At 48.1% G+C, this 12,016-nt stretch overlaps 1 protein-coding gene across 1 annotated transcript; it reads left to right on the plus strand.

The window, feature by feature from the left end:
* Positions 1-630: 630 nt before the first annotated feature.
* On the plus strand, positions 631-10,959 carry LOC134667688 (protein artichoke-like). The gene is made up of 6 exons (XM_063525109.1): positions 631-745; positions 2,884-3,063; positions 3,229-3,364; positions 3,774-3,884; positions 4,026-6,946; positions 10,655-10,959. Exons 1-6 carry the CDS (start codon positions 631-633, stop codon positions 10,957-10,959), a joined length of 3,768 nt encoding a protein of 1,255 aa, XP_063381179.1.
* The last annotated feature ends 1,057 nt before the right edge of the window (positions 10,960-12,016 follow it).

Genomic DNA, 12,016 nt, shown 5'->3' on the forward strand with positions numbered 1-12,016 from the left:
TGCCGTTTATCTATAAAGTGTTCAGATTCAGTCCACGTTTACATTGCGTAGGCACTAACAATGTGTTAACAGTAACCGAGTCGTGTGCAAATGTTTGTTAGCGGCTTGTATACGATGTTACGATGTATGCTACACGTCGATGGCATGGCGGAGGCTAGTTGGGCTAGTAGGATATTGTGTCCGCAAACGCAAACAATTAAGTATACGGTTATACCTACATTACGAGTAAACCAACTGAACTAGACACAGCAAATGTTTTTTTACTTTTTTAGGGTTCCGTACCTCAAAACGAAAAAAACGGAACCCTTATAGGATCACTCGTGCGTCTGTCTGTCCGTCTGTCACAGCCTATTTTCTCCGAAACTACTGGACCAATTAAGTTGAAATTTCGTACACATATGTAAGTTTGTGTCCCAAAGACGGAGATGTAACGTAAACAAATTTATTTTACACCTCAAATGAGAAAATTAAAAAATAAAGTTTTTCAAACTATATCGTGTTACATATCAAATGAAAGAGCTCATTGTGAGATTCTTAAATATTTATTTTTATAATTTTTACAATAAACAGTCAAATCGCATCTTTGCATATTTTGGCCACCTCTCACGACGTTCTCCTGATAGCCTAGAAATGACGACTTTGACGGGCAAAGTCGAGGGCCAGAGGACTCGCGGCAGACCACCCGCTAGATGGAGCGCACAAGTCACTATACACCGCACCGCTGCATCTACATCTGCAGGAAGCTGTACATATGGCGGGTGACAGAAGCCTATGGAAGAGATACTGGTCAGCAACATTAGGACATGATGTCACGATCCTCAGCATTGAGGGAACGACTGATGATGATGAAACAGTTTAGAAGTAATTCAAGAAAATAGGCAAAAAATGACTTTATCACCGAAACTACTGGGTCTAAAATTTTGAAAAAAATACGTAAAATAGGTCTTTACGTATAGATGACAGGAAAACCTATTAGAAATGTACAGTCAAGCGTGAGTCGGACTTAATTAGTTTTTGATCCGGCCCCTACGGATTTTTTAAAGACATATTTCCTCACATTTCACATAAAAAATACATTGTTAAAAATTGTGTAATGTACGGAACCCTTGGAACGCGAGTCCGACTCGCACTTGGCCGGTTTTTTGTACACCGCTCCATTACCTACTCTACTCTCTCCATTCCAGGGTTTACGAGTAAAGGCCTATGCACGCCGGATGCGTGTGCGTGACGTGTACGTGCGCGTGCGGTGTTGTGGTATACAGATTCTTATGAGAGACGGCACACCGCTTGCGTGACATGTGCGTGTGCGGCTCCAACATTTTAGCGCACGCACACGTGCACGTCACGCACACGCAAGCCGGTGTGCACCTCAGGCCTTAACTGTCAGATACCTATTTGTTGCTGCAATAGACAATGTTTAATTGTAAGAACTTTAAAAATTACTTTTCTATTCATAATTCGGTTTCGCAATTCAACATCCGCGTAAAAATTTAGACTTTGATGAGACTACTGTAGTAGCAAATGTTAGCTAAATGTAACCCAATCTCCAAGCATCACCTAAGTATCTAATAAATTTTAATAATTTCATTTAATTTCAAACCACCCAACTACGAGTACAATCGAAGAAATAGGTATAGGTACTAAGTAGGTATATATGTACCTAAATAATAGTCTACAGTCCAATCAGAACCGATCTTTTTAGCTTTCTGTGAGTTTCTCTAATTTTATTTTTGAAAATATTTTGGCTCGATCCTGCCTCGATTCCAATATTTTAATAAATAATAAAAAATATTTGAATAAATAAGACGTATTAATACCTAATGATAATGACAAACAATTAGTAGTAAGAAGTACAATGACGAATCCTTTTGAGAAATCTCTTTCAGTTAACCTAATTATGAGTAGATATATTCTTTATTATTTAAAAAAAAAATACAAGTATAAGTTTACAGCTCTAGATATGCCAAAACACTTATACTCTTTATACATAGTCATAACTATCTCTAGGATCTTTATTTAACTTTACATATGTATGTAGAGATTAAAAAAAGGCCTGAAACTATACTAATCTTCTACATAGGTACTCGTAGAATTAAAAAAAAAGACTGTAAATCCTGATACTATACTAATAATTTACATAGGTTGAGTTTAAAAACATCCTGATATTATGTTGTAAATTCGGCCACTTGTCTGCCAATATGTCTGCGTTTTGGACGGTATTAGCTAAGAAGTTATTTAGTAATTCTATTGCTCGGTACGTGGGTGCGTTCGAACCGTGATAGGTGCGAACATTTGGATATGCGAATAGGTTTCTGGCTCTAAGTGAGAGAAGAGGAGAGAGTGAAAACTGCGCTTTGATGTCGTAGTACCGAGGTTACTTCATTGTAACAACTAGTCAATCTAAGCTCCTTGCCGCGTCTAACTGCTACTTCAAGTTATTTCCGCTCGCCGTTGGCAGCTTAGGTACCAAATCCCGCGGGACGCCCGGATAGCTAACTTACTATCCTTGCTCAAGCCTCAAGCCATAAAACTATTTAGGGAGGTATCTACTTTTTGCACTTTTTTCCATTGCTTAAGATAAAGTTGAGAGCCCCGCCCTCCCTCCCTCTAAAAGTTTACATCAAAAATCTTGGTTGATCCACTTCCTAAATCCATCCTTGGCTCCTAAGGACCAATCCTGCCAAAGGAAATCTTTTGCTCACCACGCACGTACGCTGTTTCATAAGCTGCAGCTAGGTCGCTACGACTACTATGAAAAATATGGTGTCGAAGTCGTTGCACAGTTGCGCTAACGTCGTGTCGAGCAGCAGCCATAGAGTTGATTACACGCCCACGCTCAGGAGACGCTGGCGGGGGTCTCTCTAAATGAGTGTGTGTGTGCAGGGAGCGGTGGCGGGGCGGTGGCGCGCGCGGCGCGCATGGCGGCGCGCGTGCTGCTCGCGCTGGCGCTGGTGGCGCCGCGCCGCGCCGCGCACGCGCCGTGCGCCGCCGCGCCGCTCTGTCTGTGCGCCGACGATCGCTTCACCTGCGACGCTGTGCAGTTTCACCGGTTCCCCAACACAGGTACAGTCTGAATTCGAAGTCTCAGGAAATTTCAGGAAATGTGGCAAACAAGCTTTGTCACTAGAAACACGCGGCAGATAAAAAAAAATGTAGGGGTTTTCCTGATAATACAGATTCATTACTGGGAGCATTCCCTAGTGTGAATCTAGCGAGCGTGTGTTGCAGAGGCTGGCGTGCGGCACGTATCGATGTGGGGTGCGCGGCTCGGCGCGCTGGATGACTCGGCGCTGGACGCGCGCGCGCTGCAGACCCTCGTGCTCGTCGCGTGCCGGCTGGGCGTGCTGCAGCCTGCTGCGCTCGCGTCGGTACCCTTTTCTCACTCATTTAATATTATGGTCTCTTAAAGTTGAATTACAGAAGAAAAACTATTATAATAATATAAAAAAATCACTTACAGAAATGCAAAAACAAAATCTATAATATTTAGAGGTGTAAATGTCTCTAAGTGTCTGAACTAATATAAGATTATATAGATTATGAAATTACCCTTAGAAACGTATAAATATGTACGTATAAACACGTGGAAACTCAGGAAGTTTTTTGTGATAAGTATTACCTACACAAATAGATACGAGTAATAGGTAATACCCATCTCGATCAGAACCTGATTAATTATGACATTACGGATTGGGTTTCTTATACCTAGAATATTTCCTCCTTTGTTTAGCACGGTTCGAAGAACATGATGTTTAATTGAGCGTGTTGGACAGGTCGATGCGAGAAACGCTGGCATCCCTGGATCTGGGCCACAACGAGCTCACGGAGGTGCCCCACGAGGCGCTCCGAGATCTGAAGGTGCTCAACTGGCTTAGTTTGCAACAGTGAGTCCTGTTCACAAAATATTTGTTAACTTACTCTTGGCTACCAGCTTCGATTTTCCTAAATCAAAAAGTAGTGATACGTGGTGTGTGATCAGTAATTTAATAGAAGAAAGTAATAAATAACTCTATTTTTTATTTCAGTAACTTTATAAGCGATCTAGACGGTGTGGAATGGGGCGGGATGGCGGAGACGTTAACCAGTCTATCTCTGAGCAACAACCGTCTGACTTGGTTGCGCGCCGGTTCGCTAAAGCCGCTTCGCGCTCTCACAACGCTAGAACTGGATGGAAATAGGATCCGCGCGGTGGATGCCGGTTCGTTACCACGAGCCATTGTGACTCTGCGTCTGTCTGACAACTTGCTGCGCGAGCCACCAATGCTGGTGGCGCTCCCACGCCTCCAGCACCTCACGCTCCGTGACAACCTCATACACACCTCCAGCGAACTTGAAACCGATGTACAACTACACGCACTCTTGCACACTCTCGACCTCACCCACAACGATTTAGACGATGACTTTAGCTTGGAACTAGGCGTGAGATTAGAGTTAAGGAACTTGCTGCTAGACTTGAATGATTTTACGTCGTTGCCGGCGTTTGTGATTGAGTGCGGCCGTTTGGAGAAGCTATCGTTATCGCATAATCGAATTACAGCGATGCCGGAGACACTAAATGCACTTGCAAGTGATCTCCGTCAGTTAGATTTAGATTACAATGAATTGGTTGCATTGCCTTTAGCAATGAATGAGCTAATGAGACTGCGGAGACTATCAGCCGCATACAACCGGCTGCGGGAGGTGCCGTCGCTGCCACCGCGACTCTACGCGCTGTCGCTGGCTGGAAACGACCTAGCGAATTTTCCGGAAGGCCTGACTAATATAGAAGCGGGGACGTTGACGCACCTGGATCTCGGCTACAACCGTATCGCGCACGTGGGAGCGAGTATGTTTGGTGCATGGGCAACAGCTCTCGATACACTGAGTTTGCGCGGCAATAGGTTAGCAACGCTGTTGCCAGGCGCCTTTCCACCGCTTCCTTTGCGCGAACTAGCGCTTAGCTTCAACGAACTGTACTCTCTGTCATCGGAAGCGTTGTCTTCGTTGCGTGTGTTATCCGTGCTAGAATTGTCAGGCACCCTGGCGGGAGGGTCCATGCCGCGCGCGCCGGCCGCCGCCTGGCTCGCGCTCGACAACAACGACATCCGCCGCGTGTCGGCCGCCGACTTGCGCGCGCACCTGCTACTTGAGCATCTAAACCTTGACTTCAACAAGATAGTGGAATTCCCGAGCGACTCTAATGGCTGGGGCAATGCTTCGCTTAAGCTGAGAGAGCTGAGACTAGCCTACAATCATATCAGCATCATCAACGGACAGTTTCTGACGACTCTGACGGAATTACAGATCGTGGACTTGTCTTATAATCGCATGGTGAATGTTAGCGAACGGACTTTTGCATATCTAAATAATCTAGTGTTTGTAGGTCTCGCGGGGAACGACATAGAGTGTGTTGCGGCGGGGGCATTTCGGGCGCTTCCTCGGTTGCAAGCCTTGGAGCTGCAGTACAATCACCTGGAGCGTTTCGCAACCGACGTCTTCGAGCATGTCGCCAGTGAAGAGCCTAATTTGTCTGTCAACGCGAGCCATAATCGGATTACAGTGCTAGCGGGTGGGGGTACCGCATCTATCAGTGTGTTAGATTTATCATATAACGTACTAGAAACTTTACCCGCTGTGTTTTTTGAAGGTATGTCGTCAAATCTACGGCGCCTGCTGTTAGCGCACAACCGGGTAGTGGTGTTGGATACGTTAGGTTCCCTGCCGCGGCTGGCCGTGCTGAGCTTGCGCGAGAATGCATTGGAAGCGGTGCGGCGGCGCGCACTCGCGTCCACGCCCGCGCTCGAAGAACTCGACTTAACGCGCAACCGTCTGGCTATCTTACAACCTGAACAATTCCGAGCGTTACGGCGTCTACGCGTGCTGCGTCTAGCGACGAATCAGCTACGGGGAGTACCGCCGGGAGCATTCGCAGGCACGCTTCTGGAAGCGCTCGATTTACGCGACAATCGGTTAAGCAGTCCACCGGCCGCCGCGATCGGCGCCGTGGGCTTCACGCTGCGGTGGCTGGAGCTCGGCGGGAATGAACTAGCGCGACTAGACTCGGCCGCGCTCGCTGGCGCCGGTTTTCTGCGTGAGCTGGGTTTGGCGCGCGCATCCTTGCGCGTGCTACCCGACGCCGCGTTTGCCGGCCTCGGCAGATTACGTCGTCTGGATTTATCACACAACTTGCTAGTCACTAACTTTCGGGAGCTGCTGCATCCAGTGCCGCGGCTGCGGCGGCTGGCGCTGGCGGGCGCGGGGCTGCGCGCGGTGCCGGCGCTGCCGCTGCCGACGCTGCGCGAGCTCGACCTCAGCGGGAACGCCATCGTCGCTTGCCGCGAGGAAGACTTGCGTGTGTTACCTGAATTGCGGGCGCTAAACTTGTCCAACAACCGTTTGACGATGCTACAAAGTGGCGCGTGGGCGATGTTACCTAGACTGGCGGTGCTGGACGTGTCGCACAACCCGCTGACGGCAATAGACGGTCTGGACGGTTTGGGTCGGCTGCTCTGTTTACGTATACAAGGGTTGCGCGAGTTCGGGCTCGAGCGGCACGCATTACGATCGCTGCTATCTGTACGTGAACTCGAGCTGGATGTCGGGCGGTCGCCGGTCGGCGCGGCGTTGGCCGGTGTGCCTCAAGTTCAAGCGTTGATACTGCATGTGCGTGTGGATGTGTTAGACGGGCAGTTGGTCGGGGTCGATGCGCGCAAGCTCCGCGCTCTTGAGTTGCGCGGGAGCGTGCGCGTGTTGTCGGCGCGCGCGCTGGCTCCGATGGCGCGCGCGCGGTCGCTGGCGCTGCGCCTGCGCAGGTCACGCGTGGGCGCGCTGCCGGCGCTGGGCGCGCTGGCGCGCGTGCCGGCGCTGGGGCTGGAGCTGGCGGGCAACGCGCTGGCCGCGCTGGCGCCCGCCACGCTCTACCCGAACCTCACCGGGTGGACCACGCGCGCCACCAAGCTGCTATCGGGTGAGTGCGCCTGCATCCATCACGCGCATCGCTTAAAAATAAGTGTTAATAGTACATTATTGTCGAGGCTTGGAAGTAGCTACTTGCAGGCTGAGGATTCGTTTTAAACGGACGACCTTGGGAGTCCGTTTAATTGAATCCGAAGCCAGCAAGTAGCCTTCCAGCCGAGTCATATATGTATAGTGCTTTTCTCAAAAATGGTGCAGGAAATATAAATATCATAGAAATATTTTACAAAAACAACGTTCTTAAGCCCCCTCCAGACTATGTGCGTGAATCGCGGCGCGACGTCGCGGAGCGAACATATCGCGAAGTTGATGAATGACTCCACACTCGCACACTTCACGGCGATTTCGCAGTTTGTTTTGCGGCAATATGGCGGAAAAGCATCAGCTGATCGAGTTTAACTGTTAGTTATCTATGGCATCATACGTAATACACACACTCCATACTCTACGGGTTTTTAAAGACGTTTACCTACGTTTCACGTCCAAATGTGAGATCTTAGGTAAAGTAGGTTAGATTTGACTTGTATTTTTTGTATGTTTTTGTATATTTTGTATTATTTGTATTTTTTAACTTTTTTTATTTTTAGATTTTTTCCTGTGCTTACACACAATAACCGAGCTGGATTCCAAATTTCATCCTTCTAGGTCATCTGGAAGTAGGTTAGGTTTAGGTACTATAAGTCAGTCAGTCAGTGCCAAAATTTACGACTTTTTGACCCTCATATCTTTATAACCGTTTGAGCTAGCTTCATGAAATTTGGGCTTCTAGATGTCCTTGTGGATATAATTAAACACACTTAGTTTTATGTGTTTACGTTAAAGATATTTTGAGTTATAGAAGGGTCAAAAGTGGCACCAAGTGGTTCGTGTAATATTACACTCGGCGCTGGCTAGCCAGTTCCTTTGCTTGAACTTGGCTTGACACGCTGCCGCGATTTAAATCTATAATTGGTTTCACATATTTTCCTCAACTATATGTATATACATACAAGCTATTGGCCCTCGAAATACAGATCCTTATAGGTGAGGTACCTACATATATATAACTAGGTATTTTATTTTAATCTTCTTATATATATAAATGCAAGTGTCCTGACTGACTGACTGACTCACTGACTGACTGACTGATTCATCAACGCAGAGCCGAAACTACAAAAAGCCAGAAAGTTGAAATTTGCACACCATATTGCATTTATAAAGTGTACAAGAGATAAGAAGCGATTTTGAGAAATTCAACCCCTAAGGGGGTTAAAAAGGGGATGAAAGTTAGTATGGGGTTAAAGTTTTCTTTTAAGTTAGGAATTTGAAACTTCGTAAAAAGATATATTACTAAAATACAAGAAAACTAATTTCAGCGTTTTTGAAAATTCATCCCCTGAGGTGGTGAAAAAGGGGTTGAAAGTTTGTATGGATATCAAATATTTTTCCGAGTGGTGGACTTCAATCTTTGTATTTAGGGATATTATTAGAAGACAGGAAAAGTAATTTCAGCGTTTTGTAAAATTCATCCCCTAACAGGGTTAAAAAGGGGTTGAAAATTTTACTCCATTACAAATGCTTTGAAACTTCTTAGAAAGGCATAATAGCCGATAAGAAAAAAAAGTGATTGCAACGTTTTTGGAAATTCAACCCCTGAGGGGGTTAAAAAGGGGATGAAAGTTCGTCTTCGGGTGCAAATTTTATTTTGAGCTAGGAACTTGAAACTTTGTAAAAACGTATCAAATTCAAAAACAAGAAAACTAATTTCAGCGTTTTAGAAAATTCATCCCCCAAGGTGGTGAAAAAGGGGTTGAAAGTTTGTATGGATATCAAAAATTTTTTCGAGCGCGGGACTTGAATCTTTGTATTTGGGGATATTATTAGAAGACAATAAAAGTAATTTCAGCGTTTTGTAAAATTCATCCCCTAACAGGGTTAAAAAGGGGATGAAAGTTTGTATGGGGTTAAAGTTTTCTTTTGAGCTAGGAATTTGAAACTTCGTTAAATACAAGAAAACTTATTTCAGCGTTTTTGAAAATTCATCCCCTAAGGTGGTGAAAAAGGGGTTGAAAGTTTGTATGGATATCAAACATTTTTTCGAGTGTGGGACTTGAATCTTTGTATTTAGGGATATTATTAGAAGACAGGAAAAGTAATTTGAGCGTTTTGTAAAATTCATCCCCTAACATGGTTAAAAAGGGGTTGAAAGTTTGAATCCATTACAAATGGTTTTGAAACTTCTTAGAAAGGCATAATAGCCGATTACAAAAAAAAGTAATTGCAACGTTTTTGGAATTTCAACCCCTAAGGGGGCTAAAAGGGGATGAAAGTTCGTCTGCGGGTGCAAATTTTATTTTAAGCAAGGAACTTGAAACTTTGTAAAAACGTTTTAAATTAAAATGCAAGAAAACTAATATCAGCGTTTTTGAAAATTCATCCCCTATGGTGGTGAAAACGGGGTTGAAAGTTTGTATGGATATCATACATTTTTTCGAGCGCGGGATTTGAATCTTTGTATTTGGGGATATTATTAGATGACAATAAAAGTGACTTCAGCGATTTGTAAAATTCATCCCCTAGCAGGGTTAAAATGGGGTTCAAAGTTTGAATCCATTACAAATGCTTTGAAACTTCTTAGAAAGACATATTAGCCGATTACAAAAAAAGTAATTGCAACGTTTTTGGAAATTCAAGCCCTAAGGGGGTTAAAAAGGGGATGAAAGTTCGTCTTGGGGTGTAAATTTAATTATAAGCCAGGAACTTGAACTTTTTGCAAAAAAAAGGTTTAAATTAAAAAACATGAAAACTAATTCAAGCATTTTTGAAAATCATCCCCCAAGGTGGTGAGAAAGGGGTTGAAAGTTTGTATGGAGATCAGATATTTTGTGAGTGCGGAATGCGGAACTTGAATCTTTGTATAAGGGCATAGGGACCTATTATGAGAATACAAAAAAAGTAATTTCAGCAACCAACATCAAAATCCACTTGACTTAAAACTTCATACAACTTGTTAAAAAAAAAGTACTTAATTTAAACATTGCTTTGATATGAAAATTATAGGTACTAAAGATGTAAAATGTTGAAGATAAGATTCCACGCGGACGAAGTCGCGGGCAACAGCTAGTTAGCGATAAAAGGGAATGAAAATACCATTGGGATCAAACAAGTCTTAATTGACTAATTTAAGATACGAGTAAGTAAATAGGTTATTTTAATGAGACTTAAAATGAAACCAAAACTTAAATTTGAAGTGGTGTATAAAATTTTATAATTTTAAACTTAACTTTGTACAATGAAATTAAAATCCGCTCCTCTCGGATTTTAGACAAAGGATTACAGGGGCGAGGAGGGGAGGGGGCAGCGTAATTAATGGTCGGTAATGGCCACCGATTTATCGTATTTCGCACTTAATCAGCACAAAACCATTATATCGCGTTTACCTAAAAGGGTAATTGGACTAATGAGCGTACCAAACTTTGATAAGTTTCAAGATCGTTTTACTTGACTAATGAGTACCACAGGATTAAATAATTGATTAGTAATATTTAGCCCCTACATTTTTTATTTTATCTTTAAATCGATGTCTGACGTAAGATTTTATTTTCACAAATTGCATTATTAAATGTATCTATTTATAAACATTGCGCCTATAAAATACCTTAATCGCTGTCTCTAGCAAATTTAACCTTCTATTGAACCTAAAATTAAAAGTATGGTGTAGGCGGGCTGGTGGTGCAGGAGTCAGGGCTGCGGTGCGGCTGCGGCGCGGCGTGGCTGGGCGCGTGGTTGCGGCGCTGGACGCGCGAGGTGGGGGGCGGCGCGCGGGCGGCCTTGCGCGCTGCGCGGCGGTCCACGTGCGCGGTGCGGGCCGGCACCAGCGCGCTGCTGCACCTGGAGGTTAGTGGCGTGGCTGCGGCGCTGGACGCGCGAGGTGGGGGGCGGCGCGCGGGCGGCCTTGCGCGCTGCGCGGCGGTCCACGTGCGCGGTGCGGGCCGGCACCAGCGCGCTGCTGCACCTGGAGGTTAGTGGCGTGGCTGCGGCGTTGGACGCGCGAGGTGGGGGGCGGCGCGCGGGCGGCCTTGCGCGCTGCGCAGCGGTCCACGTGCGCGGCGCGGGGCGGCACCAGCGCGATGCTGCACCTGGAGGTTAGTGGCGTGGCTGCGGCGCTGGACGCGCGAGGTGGGGGGCGGCGCGCGGGCGGCCTTGCGCGCTGCGCGGCGGTCCACGTGCGCGGTGCGGGCCGGCACCAGCGCGCTGCTGCACCTGGAGGTTAGTGGCGTGGCTGCGGCGTTGGACGCGCGAGGTGGGGGGCGGCGCGCGGGCGGCCTTGCGCGCTGCGCAGCGGTCCACGTGCGCGGCGCGGGGCGGCACCAGCGCGATGCTGCACCTGGAGGTTAGTGGCGTGGCTGCGGCGCTGGACGCGCGAGGTGGGGGGCGGCGCGCGGGCGGCCTTGCGCGCTGCGCGGCGGTCCACGTGCGCGGTGCGGGCCGGCACCAGCGCGCTGCTGCACCTGGAGGTTAGTGGCGTGGCTGCGGCGTTGGACGCGCGAGGTGGGGGGCGGCGCGCGGGCGGCCTTGCGCGCTGCGCAGCGGTCCACGTGCGCGGCGCGGGGCGGCACCAGCGCGATGCTGCACCTGGAGGTTAGTGGCGTGGCTGCGGCGCTGGACGCGCGAGGTGGGGGGCGGCGCGCGGGCGGCCTTGCGCGCTGCGCAGCGGTCCACGTGCGCGGCGCGGGGCGGCACCAGCGCGCTGCTGCACCTGGAGGTTAGTGGCGTGGCTGCGGCGCTGGACGCGCGAGGTGGGGGGCGGCGCGCGGGTGGCCTTGCGCGCTGCGCGCCGGTCCACGTGCGCGGCGCGGCACCAGCGCGCTGCTGCACCTGGAGGTTAGTGGCGTGGCTGCGGCGCTGGACTTGCGAGGTGGGGGGCGGCGCGCGGGCGGCCTTGCGCGCTGCGCGGCGGTCCACGTGCGCGGCGCGGGGAGGCACCAGCGCGCTGCTGCACCTGGAGGTTAGTGGCGTGGCTGCGGCGCTGGACGCGCGAGGTGGGGGGAGGCCCGCGGGCGGCCTTGCGCGCTACGCGGCG

Source organism: Cydia fagiglandana, chromosome 9 (genome assembly GCF_963556715.1).
Source record: "Cydia fagiglandana chromosome 9, ilCydFagi1.1, whole genome shotgun sequence".
NCBI classification, from domain to species: Eukaryota; Metazoa; Arthropoda; class Insecta; order Lepidoptera; family Tortricidae; genus Cydia; species Cydia fagiglandana.

Bases quoted from the DNA above. Each gene is read 5' to 3' on its own strand.
- LOC134667688 (XM_063525109.1), top strand. From the start codon at position 631: ATGACGACTTTGACGGGCAAAGTCGAGGGCCAGAGGACTCGCGGCAGA. The intron at 3,365-3,773 runs GTCGGTACCCTT...CGTGTTGGACAG, and splicing joins CTGCAGCCTGCTGCGCTCGC to GTCGATGCGAGAAACGCTGG. The intron at 6,947-10,654 runs GTGAGTGCGCCT...AGTATGGTGTAG, and splicing joins CGCCACCAAGCTGCTATCGG to GCGGGCTGGTGGTGCAGGAG.